This window comes from Pantherophis guttatus, chromosome 14, assembly GCF_059756535.1.
Source record: "Pantherophis guttatus breed Tessera chromosome 14, ASM5975653v1, whole genome shotgun sequence".
In the NCBI taxonomy this organism is placed as follows: domain Eukaryota; kingdom Metazoa; phylum Chordata; class Lepidosauria; order Squamata; family Colubridae; genus Pantherophis; species Pantherophis guttatus.
The window spans coordinates 9,972,021-9,994,311 of NC_142076.1; the positions used below are offsets into that span (position 1 = coordinate 9,972,021).

The following is a 22,291-nucleotide window of genomic DNA, read 5'->3' on the forward strand; positions in this document are numbered from 1 at the left end:
TTTCTTATTGGCCAAGTGTGATTAGACACACAAGAAATTTGTCTCCTGTGCATAAGCTCTCAGTGTACATACAACAATAGTGATAGATTATTATCATGGTCATTGTAAATTTCAAACTGATTGGATTCTCTTTCCAAATAAATGTGCTTTAGGAGCTCTCTAAACCATGTACTGTGATAGGAACAACCCCATAATGGGATGTAGAGGATTGTCCTTACAGTGGAAGGGCCTTCCTTTGATTCGTTGTTTCTTGTCTCTTCAGTGTGCTGTTGTGTGGGATCATGGCTGTGATGCTGCAGAATTATGAAGAGGCTGAAGTCTTTTTTGAAGACGCCACCTGTGTGGAGCCGAGCAGTGTCGTGGCCTGGACCATGTTAGGTACGAATCTGGCTAATTTAGCCTGGAAGATTTGGAAATGTTGATTCCCAGAGTGTGGACACCATCAGTGCTCGGCACACTTTTTGCATAGTCTATAGCAGTGATGACTAAACTTTTTCTTGGCATGTGCTGAAAGTGTGCGTGCGTGCCGGCACCCATAATGCAATGTGCACATGATCCCCCCTGCTTTCCAGCCCCTCACACATGCACGATGAACTAAGATGAACTAAGCAATTAGTTCATCTGACCGGTTCAAGCTTTGGAAAGTTCTGTTTGACTCTGTGCTAAGTTTGGCCTTGCCCTGCGTCTGGCAATTAGTTCTCTGGGAGCATTCCAAGGGAGATGAGGTGAGTTCTAATCCTGCCTTAGGCATGAAAATCAGCTGAGTGACTTTGGGCCAATCCCCAGGAGATGGTGAATTCTAGTCCCGCCTTAGCCATGAAGAGCAGCTGGGTGACTTTGGGTCAGTTCTTCTCTCTCAGCCCACCCCACCCCATCAGGTTGTCATTGGGAAAACAAAAGGCAAGTACATAGTTTTAAGGTGCGTAAAATAAAGGGGGTCCATCACTATTAAATAAATAGAGAATGATCGCAGTTTTAGGTGGATACCAAAGAACCTGATAACCCTGATGTTCCTATGCCTCCTTCAACATCACCGTAATTATTTCCTGAGGGAAATCTTCCTTTTTCTTTTCCTACCTTTCCTTTTAGGACTTTTCTATGATATCCAGGAAAACTACATTCGGGTCGAGATGGCCTTCCGTGAGGCTACCAAGCTCCAGAAGGCCCATCTGCCCAAAGAGAAACCAAGTCCTCCAAGCATAGAAGAAGTACCAGTAGCAAAGAAAAGAACGTCATACCTGGCTTCACGGGCGCAGTCCCTGGTTGGCCCAGAGGACTCTGGTAAGCTGACGATGCCCATGAGGGGCAACAGGTCACAAACTTTACCTGTCAGGGTTCCGACGGATGCCCTAATTAAATCATGAGCCTCGAGCCAAGCTTCAAAAGAAATCCATGTCTGCATGTTCCAAGGGAAGCCAACTCTGACCCCACGTAATTTATGGCCCAGACTTGACCCTGTTTCCCCGCTCCCCCCAGGGTGTGTCATCAGTCACATTCGCCAATGGAGCAATTTCGTGGGTTGTAGAGATCACTCCCCTCTGGCCGCTGTGGGTAACCCTGGGAGACAGCCTTGAGAGAGTTATGTCTGGAATGTGCTTTTGTTTTTGGCTGCCATGCTGCTTCGCCGTTTTCCCATCCCCCTTGCCTATGGCAATTCGAGAGCAGGCCAGGGATGCTTTGCGAGTTGACATTACCGTGTTCTTGAAAATTGGGGAAAGCATTACAGGTAGCCCTCAACTTAAAGCAGTTCACAACGGCACTAGAAAAAAAAGAGACTTATGACCCTTTTTCACATTTATGACCTTTGCAGCATCCCCATAGTCACGAGATTTACATTCAGAGGCTTGGCAACTGATTCCGATTTATGATGGTTGCAGTGTCCCAGAGTTGTGTGATCTCCTTTGTCGACTTTCTGACAAGCCAAGTCCACGGGGAAGCCAGATTCACTTAAAAAACCGTGTGACTAGCAATAGCACTTAGACTTATATACCGCTTCATAGTGCTTTTACAGCCCTCTCTAATCAGTTTACAGAGTCAGCCTCTTGCCCCACAACAATCTGGGACCTCATTTGACCCACCTTGGAAGGATGGAAGGCTGAGTCAACCTTGAGCCTGACATGATCGAACCTCTGGCAATCGGCAGAGTTAGACTGCAATACTGCATTCTAACCACTGCGCCACCAGGAAGGAGAAAGAGGAAGGAAGGAAGGAAGGAAGGAAGGAAGGAAGGAAGGAAGGAAGGAAGGAAGGGTGAGCAATAGTATATACCGCTTTATAGTGCTTTTCAGCCTTCCCTAAGCGGTTTACAAGTCAGCCTACGGCCCCCCCCCCCCAAACAATCTGGGTCCTCATTTGACCCCCCTCGGTAGGGCGGAAGGCTGAGTCAACTTTGAGCCTGGTGAGATTCGATCTGCCAAATTGCAGCTAGCAGTCAGCTGAAGTAGCCTGCAGTACTGCAGTCTAACAACTGCGCCATCTTGGCTAACTTGACTAACTTAAGAACTACAGCGATACACTTAACAAAGGTGGCGAGAAGAGTCGTAAAATGGAGCAAACTCCATTTTACGGCTTAAAAAATTTCTCACTTAAGAACATAAATTTTGGGCGCCATTGTGGTCATAAGTCGAGGATTACCTGTATAGGAAAAAGGATCATTGGCCAAGAGAGAGCCTATTCCAAGCTACTTCTCCCAATGTTCTCTAGCTCAGAGGTCTCCCACCTTGGCAACTTTACAACTTGTGAACTTCAGTTCCCAGAATTCCTCAGCCAGCCCATGCTGAATTCTGGGACTTGAAGTCCACAAGTCGTAAAGTTGCCGAAGTTGGAAACCCTTGCTCTTGGTGGACCTCCATTATGACGTTGTGTCTACAAGGAAAAACCCAGGTAAAATTAACCCTTCCTTTTTTGGCCCGTCCTCATGTTCCACTCTCCCATTTCCATTGCTAGTGGAATTTAATATTTATTCTTTTTTTAGATACATCCATCGATGGAAAACAGGGGCGGGCAAAACGTTTTGAGTTTGAGCCATTTCCACTGGAAGAATTCCTACTTTGAGTGCAGAACAGTGATTCTGAAGGCAAAAGGCTGAGTCGGTCTTTCTATTACGACCTTGAGGGCCAAATAGCTGTTTTCACATTCATGATAGAGCACTTTGTGCTTCAAACCGAGACCTTCAGATCAATGGTGGAATTCAATTTTTTTTACCACCGGTTCTGTGGCCGTGGCTTGGTGGCCGTGGCAGGGGAAGGATACTGCAAAATCTCCATTCCCACCCCACTCCCGGGGGATGGATACTGCAAAATCTCCATTCCCTCCATGCCCACTGCAAAATCTCCATTCCCACCCTACTCCTGGGGGAAGGATACTGTAAAATCCCCATTCCCTCCCCACTCCAGGAGGAAGGATACTGTAAAATCTCCATTCCCACCCCACTCCAGAGGAAAGATACTACAAAATCCCCATACCCTCCCCACTCCTGGGGGAAGGATACTGCAAAATCCCCATTCCCTCCCCACTCCTGGGAGAAGGATATTGCAAAATCCCCATTCCCTCCCCACTCTGGGCCCATCCAGAGGTGGTATTTGCCAGTTCTCCGAACTACTCAAAATTTCCGCTACAGGTTCTCCAGAACTTGTCAGAACCTGCTGGATTTCATCCCTGCTTCAGATCGGGATGGCAGCTGAGACTCAAAGTCTTCTACATAGCCTCATTGCAGATTTGTAAAATGAGTGAGATATTTATTTATTTTCTGAGGTGGGCCCAAAATGTACCCAGGCCTTTCTCTGACTTGTAGATGTTTCAGTTCTTGCTCAGCTGCCAAATGCCAAATTTCTGGGTCGCAACACCAGAGGAATTCAGCTATGCCTGCCAAAGTAGCCAGATGTCATCCTTTCACCTTTATCCGGGCAATTTTGAGTGCTGCAGCCTTTCTATTATTTCCATGGCAACCTTACTGCATTGAGAAACAGAGTGCCTTGAGTCCATCTTAAATTTGGCATCTACACTGTAAGGTTATGGATCCATGGTTTGGATAATTAGCCTCTATATTACCCTGGCAACAGTAATAGCGGTTAGACTTATATACCGCTTCACAGTGCTTTTACAACCCTCTCTAAGCGATTTACAGAGTCAGTCTCTTGCCCCCAACAATCTGAGTCCTCATTTTACCAAACTTGGAAGGATGGAAGGCTGAGTCAACTTGAGCCGGTCAGAATCAAACTGCTGGTAGTTGGCAGAATTAGCCTGCAATACCGCATTCCAACCACCAGGGCATCTAAGACCCATTATCCTGGGACCAGAAAAAAGCAATGTGAAAAAACAAAGAGAATTATAGAATTATTATAGAATTATAATAGAATTATGGAACTATAGAATTATAGAATTATAGGGACAGAAGGGACCCTAACCCCATGCCCAAGGCAGAAGACAAATGGTTGTCCAGTCTATTTTTGAAAATCTCCAGCGATGAAGCACTTACAATTCCAGGAGGCGAATTGTTCCATTGATTAATTGTTCTTACCATCAAGAATTTTCTCTTTAGGAATTGGCTGATGGTGACAGTCAGTGAAGAGCTCTTACCAGAACACTGACATTCTTCTCATGGATTCCCTTGGTCAACAAACTGCGTGACCCATAAATGAACTCAGAAGGTTAACTGAACTCCTGACCAGTGTTAAACAAGTTGTAAGCTTGTCGACTGGAAGGTCGGCAGTTCGAGACCCGAGCACCGTGTGACGGAGTGAGCTCCCGTCACTTGTCTCAGCTCCTGCCCACCTAGCAGTTCGAAAGCATGCAAATGCAAGTAGATAAATAGGTACCACTTCGGTGGGAAGGTAACAGCATTCCCGTGCACCTTGCATATAGTCATGCCGGCCACATGACCATGGAAGCGTCTTCAGACAACGGCGGCTCCCTCTGCTGGGAAACGGAGATGAACATCGCCCCCTAGAATTGGACATGACTGGCGAGAGGAAACCTTTACCTTTTACCATTTAGATTGTAGTCTAGATGGGGGACTTTCTACTGAACATAATTCTGCTATCCAGTTAAAGAGGCTGGTCAAATCAGGACTGCTTTTTGTGTCCTCATATAGGTTGATTTCCTTTTTATCTCCAGAAGAATCTCCAGAATCCGCAGTGAAAATCCAAGCAGAGTCTTCAGAGCCAACCAGCTCCCTTCGTGCACCCGAAGAAGATACCGTACATAAACCGTTCAAGAGATTGTCCGTTACACCCAGTAAATTTAGGATGAGCACACAGAGAGGTAGGCGGTCTTAAGGGATAGCTAGAGACAGCTCCTTATCTTTCGGAGGGCCTCTCCATTCATCTCCCAAAGGTGCTTTTCCAAAAAGGCAAGTAGATTTTCTTGGGTTTCTTCTGCTTCTTGGATGAGGAGTGAAACATTTTCAAGGAAAAATTAAAAAAAACAAGAAAGTCCAGTTGCCTTTTGGAAAAACATCTTTGAGGCAACCATGACCTGGATGATTGAGAATCTCCATAGACAGCCCTCCTTTCATCTTTCATTCAGGTTCCACCCCTGTCCATCACCTCAGTATCACGTTGCCATGCAAGGAGTTGTGTTGCATGTTAAAATTCAAGGTGGGCCCATTTAGCCAAAGCTTTCTCAAAGCCTTCTTGCCCCAGCATCAGCTGGGGTTGGGTGGGCACAGATTGGCCATAGGAGCCTTGTGGTGTTGCGCTGGAAGTCCTTCTCCCTTTGGTCTTCCCTTGCCACATCACACACACACACATATCAGGGGTGAAATTCTACCGGTTCGCTCCAGTTCAGGTGAACCTGTAGTGATAAAAACTACCAGTTCAGGCGAACCCGTAGTGATAAAAACTACCTGTTCAGACAAACCGTTAGTTTAAAAAAGCTGCCAGTTCAGACAAACTGGTAGTTTAAAAAAGCTGCCAGTTCAGACAAACCGGTAGTTTAAAAAGCTACCGGTTCAGTCGAACCGGTATTTCCGATGATCAGCTGTGCTGCACAGTTTAGCTTCGCTAGAAAGCAGGAAATCCTGCTTTCTAACAAAGCTAAATCATGCGGCACAGCTGTTTCCCCCCTTGCTGTTCTACTTACCTAGTGAAGTCTTCTTTTTCTGTGCAAAGCGTGCATTTTGTGTGTACTGCGCATGCGCGCGCAGCATGCTTTTGGTGCATGCGTGCGCATAGCACGCTTTTGGTGCACACCGCGTATGCGCGTGCAGCAAAACAGTGGCAATCTGGGGAAGATTTCGCCACTGACACATATGCTCACACACACAAGGCCCAGAGCTTGCAAAGCAATGCCGCAAACTGTATTTGTCACTCTGATGAAAGTGGCAAGAGCTTGCTGACACTGCTACACAACTTGAGGTCCAGCTGGAAACTCAACGCAAGCCTGCAAAGCAAGGTTCCAGAACTGAACTTCTATTAACCAAGCACTAGGAAACAAAGAATAATTGCTGATTCTCAGTTTCCAGATAAGGTAAGATAAAGTAAGGGTGAGGTGAGTTGAGGTGAGACGAGATAACATTTATTATCACTTTTTTTTCTGTGAAAACACTGGCACATTAAAAACTGAAATTCTGATGTCCATTCTCGAAAGAATATATATATATGCTACTACCCTTTTAGGGATATGTTTACAATTACACGGGAAGAAACCCGAGATATTAACTGTACATGCATATATACCCGTGAAAACTTACATATATATATATATATATATATATATGTTTTCTGAGGTTTTCGCAGGTGTTTGTATGTAGGTATTTGGTTATTCGGGTTTTCTCCCTCATAAAATTGAAAGTGTCTTGGCGACATTTCGACAAAGACACTTTGTCATTCATCATCTTCAGGCTGATGTTTTCGACTTCGTGCTTCTAGGAGCAATGTGTGATTGCAGCTGTTTCTTCCTTTAACTGCCAGTGGGGGTGTGAACTGATTGGGTTGGAGCTTGGCTGTGTTCTGATTGGGTGGAGGTGTGTTCTGATTGGTTGGGGGCTTGGCTGTGCTCTGATTGGATGGGGGGTTGGCTGTGCTCTGATTGGCTGATTGCTTCTAGAAGCACGAAGCCGAAAACATCAGCCTGAAGATGACAAATGAGACTTCGTCGAAACGTTACCAAGACACTTTTACGCGGGAGAAAACCCGAATAACCAAAGACATACATATATATACACTCATACACATACATATGCGTTTTCTCTCTCTCTATCTATCTATCTATCAATCATTATCTATATCTATCTATCCATCCATACACACACACATATACATAAACATACACATACACAAACACACATATATTAATCACAGTTCATTTAGAATACATAGCAGAAAAAAGAATCTTGAGCATTAACAGAGTTGATACTCTATGGTACAAAGCGGTTCCAGAATCTCATTGTTCTGCTTCTGATATTGTGAAGCCTCCTCCTAGAAGGTAACAAAGGAAACTGGTCATGGAGAGGATGTGTAGAGTCCCAGACAACACTCCGGACCCTGGTCAAGCATCACTTATATGCTATGACCTGGATAGAAGGAAGTGAACTTCCAATAATCTTTTCTGCCGTCTTCACCACTCTCTGCACTGCCTTCCTATCTGAAACAGTAATGCTTCCAAACCACACAATAATACAATATGACAGGATGTTTTCAATCATCCAACTGCACTCAACGTGTAGTCCTCAATGGAACTGCATCTACATGGAGGGAAGTATGCAGTGGAGTACCCCAAGGCTCTGTTTTAGGCCCAGTGCTCTTCAACATCTTCATCAATGACTTAGACGAGGGGATAGATGGGGAACTCATCAAATTTGCAGATGACACCAAACTGGCAGGAATAGCCAACACTCTAGAAGATAGGCTCAAGATACAGAAGGATCTTGACAGACTTGAACATTGGGCGCTATCTAACAAAATGAAATTCAATGGTGAAAAAACCAAGGTTCTACATTTAGGGAAGAAAAACAAAATGCACAGGTACCGTATATGTGGTACCTTGCTCAATAGCAGTAACTGTGAGAGGGATCTTGGAGTCCTAGTGGAAAACCATTTAAATATGAGCCAGCTGTGTACTGCAGCTGCCAAAAAAAGTCAACACAGTTCTAGGCTGCATAAACAGAGGGATAGAATCAAGATCACGTGAAGTGTTGATGCCACTTTATAATGCCTTGGTAAGGCCACACTTGGAATCCTGCATTCAGTTTTAGTCGCCACAATGTAAAAAAGATGTGGAGACTCTAGAAAGAGTGCAGAGAAGAGCCACAAAGAGGATTAGGGGACTGGAGGCTAAAACTGAAGAACGGTTGCAGGAACTGGGTGTGTCTAGTTTAATGAAAAGAAGGACTAGGGGAGATGTGGTAGCAGAGTTCCAATATCTCAGGGGCTGCCCCAAAGAAGAGGGAGTCAAGTTATTCTCCAAAGCACCTGAGGGTAGGACAAGAAGCAATGGGTGGAAATGAATCAAGGAGAGAAGCAACTTAGAACTAAGGAGAGAATTCCTGACAGAACAATGAATCAGTGAAACAACTTGCCTCCAGAAGTTGTGAATGCTCCAACACTGGAAGTTTTAAAGAAGAGGTTGGATAACCATTTGTCTGAAGTGGTGTAGGGTTTCCTGCCTAAGCAGGAGGCTGGACTAGAAGACCTCCAAGGTCCCTTCCAACTCTGTTATTCTATTCTAAGTCCCTCTAGAGAAAGTGGTAAGGACAGGGGAAGGAAGCTGTGCTCTTCTCATGCGACACAGAAATTGCAGACGCTGTTGTGCCCACTTCACCAGTGTCTCACCGTTGAGCGACCAAGCTGACCTGCTATGTTGGCGTTTCCCTCAAACTCCTTGCTCTTTCGGTTTCATTTCAGAAATTTCCAAACCTGCGGCAGTTGCATTTGAACCAGACCTGAGCCTGGTCATACAACAACCCCAGCAAACCACCTCTATTTTCATGGAAACAATAAAATTCCTCTTGGATGTCAATGCCCTTCAGGTGAGTGCAGGGTCAACCGAGGCTGGAGGAGACCAAGAAAATGTTTAGGCGCATTGATTTAGGGCCCAGGGGTGTCAAACTGGCAGCCTGTGGGCCAAATATGTCACGCACAGGCCAGGCCCATCCCAGTTCTGCGAAAGGAAAAAACGTCGCAAGACGTCGTGTGACGGCAACGTGACGTGGCGAGTTTGACACCCGTGATTTAGGTGATGCCAAGAACACATCCATCCTTTGGGGTAACAGCCAACCCTTCCTTTTTCTGCCACAGAAGCAGAGAGGGCAGGATTAAGGTCACACAAATTTGTTTTGTGATGTCTTTGTGAGAGGGCGGGGGTGATTTGAGAGAGACTGACATAGTGAGCAGGAATGCTTTAATTATTCCTTTATTTAATTCATTGATTTATTATTACTGAGTATTCGGAATTATTATTCGAGGTAGTCCTGGACTTACGACCACACTTGATCCCAACATGTCTGTTGCTGAGGGAAACATTTGTTAAGTAAGTTTTGGCCCCATCTTACAACTTTTCTTGCCACATTCAACCCTAAATTGAAGACTTCCTGTAGTTCTGTGAAAATCGGACTTAGATATTTCTCTCCACTCACTTACCTGCACTTCCTTGAGCAATTTCAACCAGATGTTCACCAGAGGTTCACAGATGACTTACTCTCTGGAAAGAAATACTGTGGGGGGGGGGGGTAAGACACCCCTGACACCCCTCGGGATGTGCATTCTGTTAAGATACAGCCTGTTGTGCCTTAAAATGGCTTCTACTGTATAGCACAGTGGAGTTGCCATGGTAATGACTTCACAGTACTCCATAAGGGGGCTCCCTCTGGTAAGGGGGAAAATCCAACATTAGAAATTACGTTTGGTCCGGACAAGACGTACATACGAGAAAAGAACTACAACGTCCAAATTATCATGGATCAGCTAGCAAAACAACAAGGTGGTATCATGTTACTTGACACTTTTGGGTGCACAGGAGCAACGTTTCTAAGTAATTTAATTCTCGCCAAAATCAGGGCTCAGGGTGAAGTTGCTCTTCCTGTCTAATACAGGATTGGGATAAATAAATACACGGGCAACGCTGGGTTATCAGCTAGTATATACAGTATTTTTCGGAGTATAAGACGCACCTTTTTCCCTCCTAAAAGGGGGTGAAAATTTAGGTGCGTCTTATACACCGAATGTAGCCCTGCTCACCCACTGGCCCACCACCCTTTGGGGCTCCAGCAATTTAGCTCCTTGCCGCAAGCAGTAAGAAGAAACAGCTCGTTTCAGCGTCAGCACAGCCTAATTAGCACAAGTTGATTGGATCGGCCTCCCAACTCTCAGCTGTTTTGCTCGGGCCCCTGCTGCTTGCTGCAAGGAGCTAAATTGCTGGAGCAAATTTTTTTTTCTTCTTGTGCTAATCAAGCTATGCTGAAAACGAAAATTAAAGTAAAGCAGGCTGTTTGCTGTTTGCTGCAAGGAAGCAAAATTGCTGGGAGGCAGAGGCAGATTTCTTTTTCTTGTTTTCCTCGCCAAAAAAGGTAGGTAGGTTTGTCTTATAGTCCGGTGCGTCTTACACTCCGAAAAATACGGTATATATGTATGTGTGTGTGTGTGTGTGTGTGTATCATCATGTTTGTATTTCGAGCACCCAGAACTTGGATATGATTTTTCAACATGATTGTCTGGCCAGGCAGTGATCTTTCTAAATTACATCGCTGATTGCCATTACTTCTCGAATATCACCCTTTTCCTTTCTCTCAGCTTAATCATAGTGAATTTCCCTTTCATCTCTGAAAGCCTTTCCCCAGCAATGAAACTTGCTAGGACCGAGAGCTCGCTGTGTAGCCAGAAAAAAGCTGCCACCGCACTGATCTATTGTTCTGAATCTCTCCGCTTGTCTTCTCGGCTCTGTCGCGGGGCTCAGCAAAATCACCGTCTGGTGTTCAGACAGAGCGAAGGCATCCTGGGGGCAGGCAGCGGATGCCTCAAGCTGTTTTATGACACTAATGAAACAAAGAAGACTTACATCCAGTTTTGGTCAGCACATTACAAAAATGATGTTAAGACCTTGGAAAAAAAGTGCAGAAAAGAGCAACTAAGATGATTAAAAGCCCCGGTGACAAAAACATATGAACAGTTGCAGGATCTGGGTATGGCTAGTCTAGAGGAAGGAAGGACTAGGAGAGGACATGATAGCAGTATTCCAATATTTGAGGGGCTGCCACAAAGAGGAGGGGGGGGTCAACTTTTTCCCCCAAAGGATGTGTAACAGTAACAGTTGGGAGGGACCTTGGAGGTCATCTAGTCCAGTGGTCACCAACTGGTGGTCTGTGGCCCACTGGTGGTCCGTAAGAACATTTTGGTGGTCCCCAGAAAAATTATTTCCATTTTTTATATTGCACTAAATCAGGGGTCCTCAAACTACGGTCCCTAGGCCGGATACCTGCAATGAACATTTGTGCTGCTGCAGAGAGTCTCCCCCTTTGGGGTCTTTTTGTGTGGGTCGGACAGGGGGCAAAAATTCCGATTTGGTGTCTGCTTCAGCCTCCTGGTGCGGGGCTTTGGGCAAAAGCTGGAGGGAAGAGCCGCTGGTGGTGAAGAGCCGGTTCCAGTGGGACTGCCTCATGGCCTGGAACTGGCTGACCATCTCAGCGCGCTGAGCCTCCAGGCACCGGTATCTGGCCTTGCACTCCTGCAGGTCTTCCCTCTGCATGGAAAGCCTATGCTTGTAGTCCTCAGTGAGGTGCTTTGCACTCCCGCAGATCTTCCTTCTGCTTGGGAAGCCTATGCTCCTAGTCCTCAATGAGGTGCTTCTGCTGAGCCTCCTTTTCGGTCAGATCCAATTTGAACTGAGCAGCTGTTTTGCCAACTCTTTCTCATGGTGGCTGCTTAGCTCCAGCAACTGCTTCCCGTTGGGGCCCTAAGGAGCCCAGGCGGGCAGGCGAGGAGTAGTGAGTAGAGGCTGGCAAGATGCCCCTCGATGTGAGTGACATTGAGTTGGCCACGCCCACCCAGTCACATGACCACCTTGCCACGCCCACCCAGCCAGTCATTAGGCAGATCATATTAGTGGTCCGTGGGATTTAAAATTATGAATTTAGTGGTCCCTGAGGTCCGAAAGGTTGGGGACTCACGCAGGAGACCTGTACTAGGGATTTGAACCGCCGAACTGCCGACCTTTCTGATCGACAAGCTCAAGTGTCTTAGCCACTGAGCCACCTAGTCAGGTATCTAGTGCAGCATCCTTCCATTCCCCACCCATCCAATCAGAGCTAAAGAAGCTTCTTGGGTGTCTTCCAAGAAAGACAAGAAACTTCTGTTGCCTCCTGAAAAAAAAACACCTTTGGGAGAACCATGACCTAGATGATGGAGAATCTCCATAGACATTTATTTTCCAAAGCACCAGAAGGCAAGACAAAAAAAACAACAACAACAACAATGGATGGAAACTAATCAAGGAGAGAAGCAACCTGGAATTAAGGAGAAACTCCCTAACAGAAAGGACAATTAACCAGTGCAAGAACTTGCCTCCAGAAGTTGTGGGTGCTTCATCACTGGAGGCTTTTAAGAGATTGGACAGCCACTTGTCTGTAATGGTATAGGGCAGTGATGGCTAACCTTTTTGCCATTGTGTGCCAAAAGCGGGGGAGCACGGGGGGGGGGTCACGCACGGGTGCCCATAGCCATACTTATATGCGCCCTGTCCCCTAGGCATGCACGCATGCCCTCCCCATGCTCCCCCTGCTTCTGGCACATGATGGCACGGTGGGCCTGGTAGGCTCGTTTTTTGCTCTCCCCAGGCTCCAGAGCCTCTCTAGGAGCCTGGGGAGGGCAAAAACGGCCTTCCCCACCAGCCCGGAGGCCCTCCAGAGGCTGGAAACAGCCTGTTTCCCTACTTCTGTGGGGCCAGAAGGCCTGAAAATCAGCTGACTGGCATGCGCATGCCCGCCGGAGCTGAGCTCACGTGCCCATCGATATGGCTCTGTGTGCCACCTGTCAGGTATAGGGTCCTCTAATCCTCTTGGTTGCTCTTCTCTGCAGTCTTTCTAGAGTTTCAACATAGAATCCTAGTTGGAAAGGTAGATTAATATCTCTTTATTTTTGCATAAGTAAAAAGAAGCCCCTTAGAATCACTTTATATACAGTTCAAACATATTTGAACTGTTTGGAATGCGTTTTTTTCATTGGTAGGTTCATATAGTAACAGCAATAGCATTTAGGCTGATATGCCATCCCATAGCATTTTATAGCACTCGCTAGGCAGGTTTACAATGTCAGCATTATTTGCATTTTGCCCCCAACAATCGGGGTCCTCATTTTACTGACTTCAGAAGGATCCACCTTGAGACCATCAGGATTGAACTACAGACTGTGGGCAGAGTTTGCCTGCAATACTGCATTTTAACCGCAGCACCGTCAAGGCTCCTATTATGTGACAAGCATGTTCATCAGCTTTATATGTTCCACGTAACATTTCATAGCATCCCATAATGTTCTTAGCATGATCTTGTTAATGCTCCTCCTCACATTCAGAAGTGGTTTTTTTATATTACAATGAAGCATAATAAGTTTGAGTGGTGCAGTAGCCTAGAGGCAGAGTCCTTGCCTCACATTCAAGAAGCTATGAGTTCGATCCTAGGTAGACATTTCTCTCTCTGGGCACAATGAGAATATATCTGCTGGGGGGAAAAAAACTCCACATTGGCGATAGGAAAGGCATCCGGCCAGTAAACACTCCGCTCCATTCACTTGCCCAGACTCCGCTCTGCAAGGGATTATGGGAACATTAAAAGAAGATGAATGAAGCATAATAAGTTTGCAAATTACTCAAGGTTGCACAGTTTGTGTTTTTAGCAAATTTGAACCAGTTCTTATCAGACTCTGCATTCGCGATGATGAGCTTGCTTTATTAGTTCAAAGAACTAGAAACGTTAATCAAAGAAACTCCTAGCTCCGTGATGGCAAACCTATGGCACGTGTGCCACCTGTGGCACGCGTAGCCATATCGCGTAGCCTCATGTGAGTTCAGCTACGACACGCATGTGTGCTGGTCAGCTGATTTTTGGGCCTTCCAGTCCCACCGGAAGTTGGCAAACGGGCTGTTTCCTGCCTCCGGAGGGCCTTCGGGGGGGGGGGGGGGAAGGGCCGTTTTTCTCTTTCTCCAGGCTCCAGAGCCTTTCTAGGAGTCTGGGGAGGGCAAAAGCTGCCTTCCCACCCCTCCGGAGGTCCTCTGGAGGCCAGAAATGGCCTGTTTACCAACTTCTGGTGGGACTGGAAGGCCCGTTTTTTGCTATCCCCAGGCTCCAGAGCCTTTCTAGGAACTTGGGGAGGGAGAAAACAACCTTCTCCCCCCCGGAGGCCCTCCGGAGGCCGGAAATGGCCTATTTGCTGACCTCTGGTCCCACTGCATAGAATTATGGGTGTGGGCACGCATGCACGTGACCCCCCTCCCCTCCGCTCCTGGCACGTGATGGCAAAAAGGCTAGCCATCACTGTCCTAGCTACTGAAAACATTGTTCAGAGAGGCCTCCCCTCTCCTTCCATCAGTAGGGCAAGAGGCAGTCCCAAAGAGACTCCTAGGAGTAGGAAAACAAAGACTAAGAGACGGGGGATTCCAGTGGCCCTGCAGCAATGATGGGCTCTTTCCTTCCAGTTTGTTCACAGGGCGCTGGCGCATGAGTTGATCTCCCCTCAAGGAGGCCCCAGCTGTGACTATTACTTGGTGCTGGCCCAGACCTACATGCTCAAGAAGGAATATGACCAATCAGAAGACAGCTTGGAAACGGCTATGCAGATTGATTACCTGGTGCGTACCTCTCCTTAGCACTTTGGGATTCTCTAATTACCCAACTAGAGTTAACTTGATTGATTGTGTCAGCCTGGATTTCCAGCCTGGATTTTCTCTTCGATGCTTGCTTGGTACCGGCTGCCATAGTAACGGGGGGTGGGGGTGGGGGGCATGGCTTTGGGGTTTGGGAAGTGTGCTGGTGTAATGAAGGCCCAGGTGAACTAAAAAGGAGGTTTGCTCTCTGGAATTACTGCGCTGCTGAATGGAATAGTTCATACCCAGTCAAGGCCAACCGTCTTAGAATTCCAAATGGATGAAAATCAGGGGTGAAATCCAGCAGGTTCTGGAGAACCTGTAGCGGAAATTTTGAGTAGTTCGGAGAACCGGCAAATACCACCTCTGTCTGGCCACAGAGTGGGGTGGGAATGGAGATTTTGCAGTATCCTTCCCCTGGAGTGGGATGGGAATGGAGATTTTGCAGTATCCTTCCCCTGCCACGCCCTCCAAGCCACGCCCACAGAACCGGTAGTAAAAAAAATATTGAATTTCACCACTGATGAAAACACCTGAAGATGTGATCCACATGACACTATCCGGGACATGGTTTGGACATTCAGTCTGGTTCCCTGGTGGGGAGGGATATGGGGAGACTTTCAATATGTAACTTTTGCGCCTTTGGGCTCAGATCTTGCTTTTCTTTCGCTGCTATCATTTCAAACTCCGTAAAAGTACCTGTTCTCTACTTCAATGGACTTAGCATGCTTAGCCAAAAGTTTAGGGGGTTGCATTTTAATGCCCCCCTAACTTGAAAGGGACACAGTGCCTCATTGGCTAAGACGCTGAGCTTGTCGATCAAAAGGTTGGCAGTTTAGCAGTTCGAATCCTTAGTGCCGCATAACGGGGTGAGCTCCCATTACTTGTCCCAGCTTCTGCCAACCTAGGAGTTCAAAAGCATGTAAAAAATGAAACTAGAAAAAATAAGGATCACCTTTGGTGGGAAGGGAACAGCGTTCTGTGTGCCTTTGGCGTTGAGTCATGCTGGCCACGTGACCATGGAGACGTCTTCGGACAGCGCTGGCTCTTCGGCTTTGAAACGGAGATGAGCACCACCCCCTAGAGTCGGGAACGACTAGCACATATGTGCAAGGGGAACCTTTACCTTTTAGATATGTTCCAACTCCAAGAGACAGATGGACCAGTTTTATTCTACAACATCTTCCCAGGTACTGGACTACAATTCTAGAATTATCCTGGCTCTTGGATCGAATGAGTTCTCCCTTATCAACATCCCCAATTGTTTTAATTATTTCTGAATTTTCCACTCACCATCCCCCATTTCCTATGTAGGTTTTAAGAGGAAAAGTATTGATTCGACCAGGATGATGTAAGGTCTCCTGCCTTGTCTAGAGGGTTGGGACTAGAACAGGGGTCAGCAACCTGTGGCTCTGGAGCCGCATGTGGCTCTTTCATCCCTCTGCTGCGGCTCCCTGTCACTCAAAATATGCATCACAACCGCCAATGTGCGACACCCGCCGGCACATGATTTATTGAGCTTTTCAACCCCTGGCAGGCCAACCATGGATAAATCCAAGAAAAGAAAAGTTTCAGAAGAAAACAGAACATTTAATTCAACTACATATGCTAGTTTTGTGGCTGCTCAAGAAATAGTCAGGCAAGGGAAGGGTTTTGTGGCTCCCGGTGTTTTCTTTTCTGTGGGAAAGGGGTCCAAATGGCTCTTTGAGTGATTAAGGTTGCAGACCCCTGGACTAGAAGATCTCCAAGGTCCCTTCCAGCCTTCCCATCCTATGATTCATTGCCAGCCTCCACATGTCATGCTTAACCCCCTCCCTTTCTCTGCTACCTCTCTAGAATCCAGAGGTTTGGGCTCAAAAAGGCCATCTCTGCTACTTGACCGGGAATTTCAGTGAAGCAAAGTCCTGCTATGAACGCACTATCAGCTTTGTGACGGACGCGAAGGATATGCATACTGTGTACCTGCGACTGGGATCCATCTATCTGGGAGGCAAGGAGGTGAGAAGGTAGAAATGGGACCAACAAGAAGATCCTGGTGGATTCGTTGACTTGAGATGACTCACCCTGTAGAACTTTGATGGGCAGAAACATTGTCTCACCGGGTATTATATTAATTTTTGCTCCAAAAGACACATTATGGCTTATTTTTTTGGTTAGGTCTTATTTTGGGGGAAATACAGTACTAAACACCTCCATCTGGTTGACGAACTTAACCAGGGCTTATTTTTGGGGTAGGGCTTATATTACAAGCATCCTGAAAAATCATGCTAGGGCTTATTTTCCGGTTGGGTCTTATTTTCAGGGAAACAGGGTAATTGCTAGTGCCGTTACCATGTTTCCCCGAAAATAAGACCCTGTCTTACATTTTTTTGAACCCTGAAATAAGTGCTTGGTCTTATTGCCATGCGCTCCAAAGCCCGATTGGGCTTATTATCAGGGATGTCTTATTTTGGGGGAAAACAGGGTAGTACCAATGTACACTGTAAAGATAATGACCAATATTATACTATGTTGAGAAGTTGGGGTGGATTTGTTGAGTCTGGGGTTTCCTCTGAGACTTGAGGAGACCTCAGTTTGAGGTCTTGCCGCTTTGTGCAATCAGGACCGTAGACCAGTGTTTCCCAAACTTGACCCTTTGAAGATGTATGGACTTCAACTCCCAGAATTCCTCAACCAGGCATACTGGTTGGGGAATTCTGGGAATTGAACTCCATGCATCTTAAAATAGCCAAGTTTGGGAAACACTGCCGTAGACGAAGAAGCAATTATTTCCCATGAAAATAATTTAACGATCATTTTAATAATCATAACAATTTGCTTCAACCAGTTTCTTCCCACCTACCCACCCGAAAAAACTACTTAGACAGAAGAAAGAAGCAAAAAAAAAAATGTATACTTTTCCCATTTGGGAGAAAATACATTCCAGCCATTGGTCAAAGCTAATTTCATATTTAATCCTTCCGTAATGCTTCCCTTTGCCCTCTGAGTTTTGGATCTTGTTTTTTTCCGCATAGCCAAGAGGGTTCTATCACACCATCCTGTATTCTGTGATGATTTTTATGAGTTTTATGAGCCTTTTCTAACCGCCTGCCTGGAGCAAGTCATGTTCAAACAGCTGCTAATGACCTCTTTCCGTTTGGAGAACTGCAGGTTGCTTTTGTCAACGAGCAAGGAGAAACCATCCTAAATTGCCCCAGCCTGGAGAGTAATTCTCTCTTCTCTTTTCTTTTGGCAGTATGACAAAGCCAAGCACATTTACCTTCTGGCGAGTAAGAAATCACCTTCTTGTCTCACCTGGCTGGGAGTAGGAATCGCTTGCTACAGGGTAAGAGATGGAGTCCTTTTGGCCTTCAGATTTGTAGAACATAGAAGACTAGGTTGGAAGGCACCTTGAAGATCTTCTAGCCCAATCCCTTGCTCAAGCAGGAGATCCTACACCATTTCTGATAAATGGCAGTCCAATCTTTTCTTGAAATTCTCAAGTGATGAAGCTCCCACAACTTCCAAAGGCAACTTCTGTTCCACTGGTTGATTGCTCTCACTGTCAGAAAATTTCTCCTTATTTCCAGGTTGAATCTCTCCTTGTTCAGTTTCCATCCATTGTTCCTTGTCTGGCCTACAGGTGCTTGACCCCCTCCTCTCTATGGCAGCCCCTCAAATATTGGAAGACTGCTATCCTGTCTCCCCTGGTCCTTCTCTTCACTAGACTAGCCATGCCCAGTTCCTGCAACCGTTCATCGTATATTATTAGTCTCCAGTCCCCTCATCATCCTGGTTGCTCTTCTCTGCACTCTTTCTAGAGTCTCAACATATTTTTTATAGTGTGGTGACCAAAACTGGATGCAGTATTCTTGGTGTGGTCTTACTAAGCCTTTATAGAGTGGTATTAGTACCTCTCTTGATCTTGATTGTATTCCTCTGTTAATGCAATTTAGGATTGCATTGGCTTTTTTTGGCTGCCACTGCACACGGCTGGCTCATATTTAGCTGGTTGTCCACTAAGACTCCAAGATCCCTCTCACAGTCACTGCTATTAGGCCTGGTTTCACCCAGTCTATATGTGTACTTTGGGTTTTTCTTACCTAAGTGTCAAACTTTACTTTTCTCTACATTGAATTTCATTTTGTTAGATTGGGCCCAGTGTTCAAGACTGTCAAGATCCATCTGGATCTTGAGCCTATTACTTGGAGTAACGAAACATCTCCGATTCCATAGCTAAATACAGATAGTTCTCGACTTCAGACCATAATTGAGCCCAAAATTTTTGTTGTTAAGTGAGACATTTGTTAAGTGAGTTTGGCCCCATTTTGCGACCTTTCTTTGCCATCGCTGTTAATGAATCACTGCAGTTGATTAAATTAGTAGTGCGGTTGTTAAGCGAATCTGGCTTCCCCCTTGACTTTGCTTGTCAGAAGGCCGCAAAAGTGAATCACACAATCCCGGGACACTTGCAACTGTCATAAATATGAGTCAGTTGCCAAGCATCTGAATTTTGGTCACATGATCATGGAGATGGTACAAAGGTTGTAACTTTGAAAAATGGCCATTAGTCACTTTTTTCAGTGCCGTTGTAACTTTGAACAGTCACTAAATGAACTGTTGTAGGTCGAGGGTTACCTGTATCTATGGAGATTGTCAATCATCCAGGTCATGGTTGTCTCAAAGGTGCTTTTTTTTCAAGAGGCACTGGACTTTCTGGTTTTTCTTTGAAGACGTTTCACTTCTCATCCAAGAAGTTCAGAGCTGAAGAAGCTTCTTGGATGAGAAGAGAAACGTCTTCAAAAGAAAAAACCAGAAAGTCTAGTTGCCTCCTGAAAAAGCACCTTTGGGATAACCATGACCTGGATGACTGAGAATCTCTACAGACTTGGCCAATGAAGAATTATCTTCTCTTCTCTTCTCTTCTATTATTCTACTATTTTTATTCTCTTCTCTTCTCTTCTCTTCTCTTCTCTTCTCTTCTCTTCTATTCTTCTCTTCTTTTCTCTTCTCTTCTCTTCTCTTCTCTTATTCTATTCTATTATTCTACTATTCTTATTCTATTCTATTCTTCTCTTATTCTATTCTGTTCTATTATTCTACTATTCTATTGTATTCTATTCTATTGTATTCTATTCTATTCTATTCTATTCTATTCTATTCTATTCTATTCCATTCCATTCCATTCCACTGTACTGTACTGTACTCTGCTCTGCATCTTATCCCATCCCATCCCTATTCTATTCTATTCTACTCTACTCTACTCTACTCTACTCTACTCCACTCCACTCCACTCCACTCCACTCCTCTCCTCTCCTCTCCTCTCCTCTCCTCTCCTCTCCTCTCTTATTCTATTCTATTCTATTCTATTCTATTCTATTCTATTCTATTCTATTCTATTCTATTCTATTCTATTCTATTCTATTCTATTCTATTCTATTCCATTCCATTCCATTCCATTCCATTCCATTCCACTGTACTGTACTGTACTCTGCTCTGCATCTTATCCCATCCCATCCCTATTCTATTCTATTCTATTCTACTCTACTCTACTCTACTCTACTCCACTCCACTCCACTCCACTCCACTCCTCTCCTCTCTCCTCTCCTCTCCTCTCCTCTCTTATTCTATTCTATTCTATTCTATTCTATTCTATTCTATTCTATTCTATTCTATTCTATTCTATTCTATTCTATTCTAATTATTCTATCCTATCCTATCCTAGAAAGTCCAGTTGCCTCTTAGGGAAAAAAAAAAAAAAAGCACCTTTGGGAGTCTCGGATTCCAGTTGCCACGATTTAACCTTTTTTTTTTAGATAGGCTGATGTTGGTTTTTCATGAGTAAAATCTCTTTCCGGTAGCTCAAAGAGATGGCCGAGGCAGAAGACGCTCTCTCTGAAGCCAATGCCCTCAACAACAGCAATCCGGAAGTCTGGGCTTACCTCGCTTTGGTCTGTATGAAGGTGAGTCTCCAGAGGTCCGTTTTATCCCAACGGCTGAGAATTTGCCCCTCCCTGCGATCGTAGGATTGAGATCATAGGATAACGATGGAACTTCAAGATAAAGAGGAATCAGAGTATTACTTAACATGGGACTTATTGTACAAATGGTTAGATAGCAGGTGCAGAAGTTAGTAACTTAATACACATTGGCATCCTTCAGTCTCAAAAGACTATGGTATCGTGCTCTGGAAAGAGGTCCTAAAACAGCATCTGGTGTGACTAAAAAGGCCAATTCGAGAGTGGCAATCCCTTCCATACTGAAGGCAAATACATTCTGTCCTCTGCCCAGCCCCCAGATATCGCTGGTTTCGGGACTGCCTCTTTGCCTCGGCCTGCTGAACAAGTGTCTCTTCGAATTGGAGAAGGCCATGCTGCCTCTTTAGCCTCCAAGCTGAACGATCAGAGGTCAAGGTTTCCCAGTTGTTAATGTCCATTCCCAGGGCCTTTAGGTCCCTCTTGCAAATATTCTTATATCACAGCTGTGGTCTCCCTCTAAGGCATTAGTTCTCCATACAGGAGATCTTTCGGAATCTGACCATCAGCCATTCTCACGACATGCCCAAGCCAGCGTAGACATTGCTGTTTCAATAGTGTGTACATGCTAGAAATTCCAACACGTTCCAAGACTGCGCTATTTGGAACTTTGTCATGCCAGAGAATGCTAAGGATACATCAGAGACAGCGCATATGAATAACTTAAGTTGAGTAACTTAATAACGAAAGAAGATTAACAAAATAGAAATAAATACAGTTAGATAGATAGATAGATAGATAGATAGATAGATAGATAGATAGATAGATAATAGATAGATAGATAGATAGATAGATAGATAGATAGATAGATAGAATATATGTTGTAAACACTATTGGACTCTACATGACTATAGATTAAAATGTAGAGAGTGATAAACGTATAGAGTTATGGTACAACTATGAAAATAATGGTTATAACTATGACGTACAATATTATGTATTTAAAAGAGACTATACTGTATGACTCAGTGGCTCAGGGGACGCGGCGGCTCAGTGGCTAAGACGCTGAGCTTGTCGATCGAAAGGTCGGCAGTTCAGTGGTTCGAATCCCGAGTGCCGCTTAACGGGGTGAGCTCCCGTTACTTGTCCCAGCTTCTGCCAACCTAGCAGTTCGAAAGCACGTAAAAAAATGCAAGTAGAAAAATAGGGACCACCTTTGGTGGGAAGGGAACTGAGTTCCGTGCGCCTTTGGCATTGGGTCAAGCTGGCCACATGACCATGGAGACGTCTTCGGACAGCGCTGGCTCTTCGGCTTTGAAACGGAGATGAGCACCGGCCCCTAGAGTCGGGAACGACTAGCACATATGTGCGAGGGGAATCTTTACCTTTACCTTTTTATACTGTATGACTACAAGAATAATGGTTATAATACTATGTATACTTAAAAAGGACTTGATACAACCAGTACACTGTCACTGCAAAACTGAAAATGTGATGTATATAATAAAGGAAAATGTATAGTAAAAATATTTTTTTAAAAAAAGGATTGA

General features: G+C 45.2%; 1 protein-coding gene across 12 annotated transcripts in view; it reads left to right on the forward strand.

Annotated features, from left to right (window-relative positions):
• Positions 1-22,291, forward strand: part of CFAP70 (cilia and flagella associated protein 70) — a 58,039-nt gene that overhangs the window by 32,516 nt on the left and 3,232 nt on the right. For 6 of the 12 annotated variants that reach the window (XR_009622892.2, XR_015729842.1, XR_015729843.1 and 3 more), the window contains exons 19-26: positions 263-378; positions 1,090-1,281; positions 5,116-5,262; positions 8,844-8,968; positions 14,620-14,772; positions 16,624-16,785; positions 18,023-18,112; positions 20,628-20,729. Coding sequence is in view for 6 of the 12 variants with exons in the window: in XM_034420480.3 (XP_034276371.1) it covers positions 263-378; positions 1,090-1,281; positions 5,116-5,262; positions 8,844-8,968; positions 14,620-14,772; positions 16,624-16,785; positions 18,023-18,112; positions 20,628-20,729 (1,087 nt within the window). In the remaining 6 variants the exon portion in view is untranslated. The remainder of the gene's footprint in view (positions 1-262; positions 379-1,089; positions 1,282-5,115; positions 5,263-8,843; positions 8,969-14,619; positions 14,773-16,623; positions 16,786-18,022; positions 18,113-20,627; positions 20,730-22,291) is intronic. The other 6 variants (XR_015729846.1, XR_015729844.1, XR_015729845.1 and 3 more) reach the window with 1 other exon arrangement.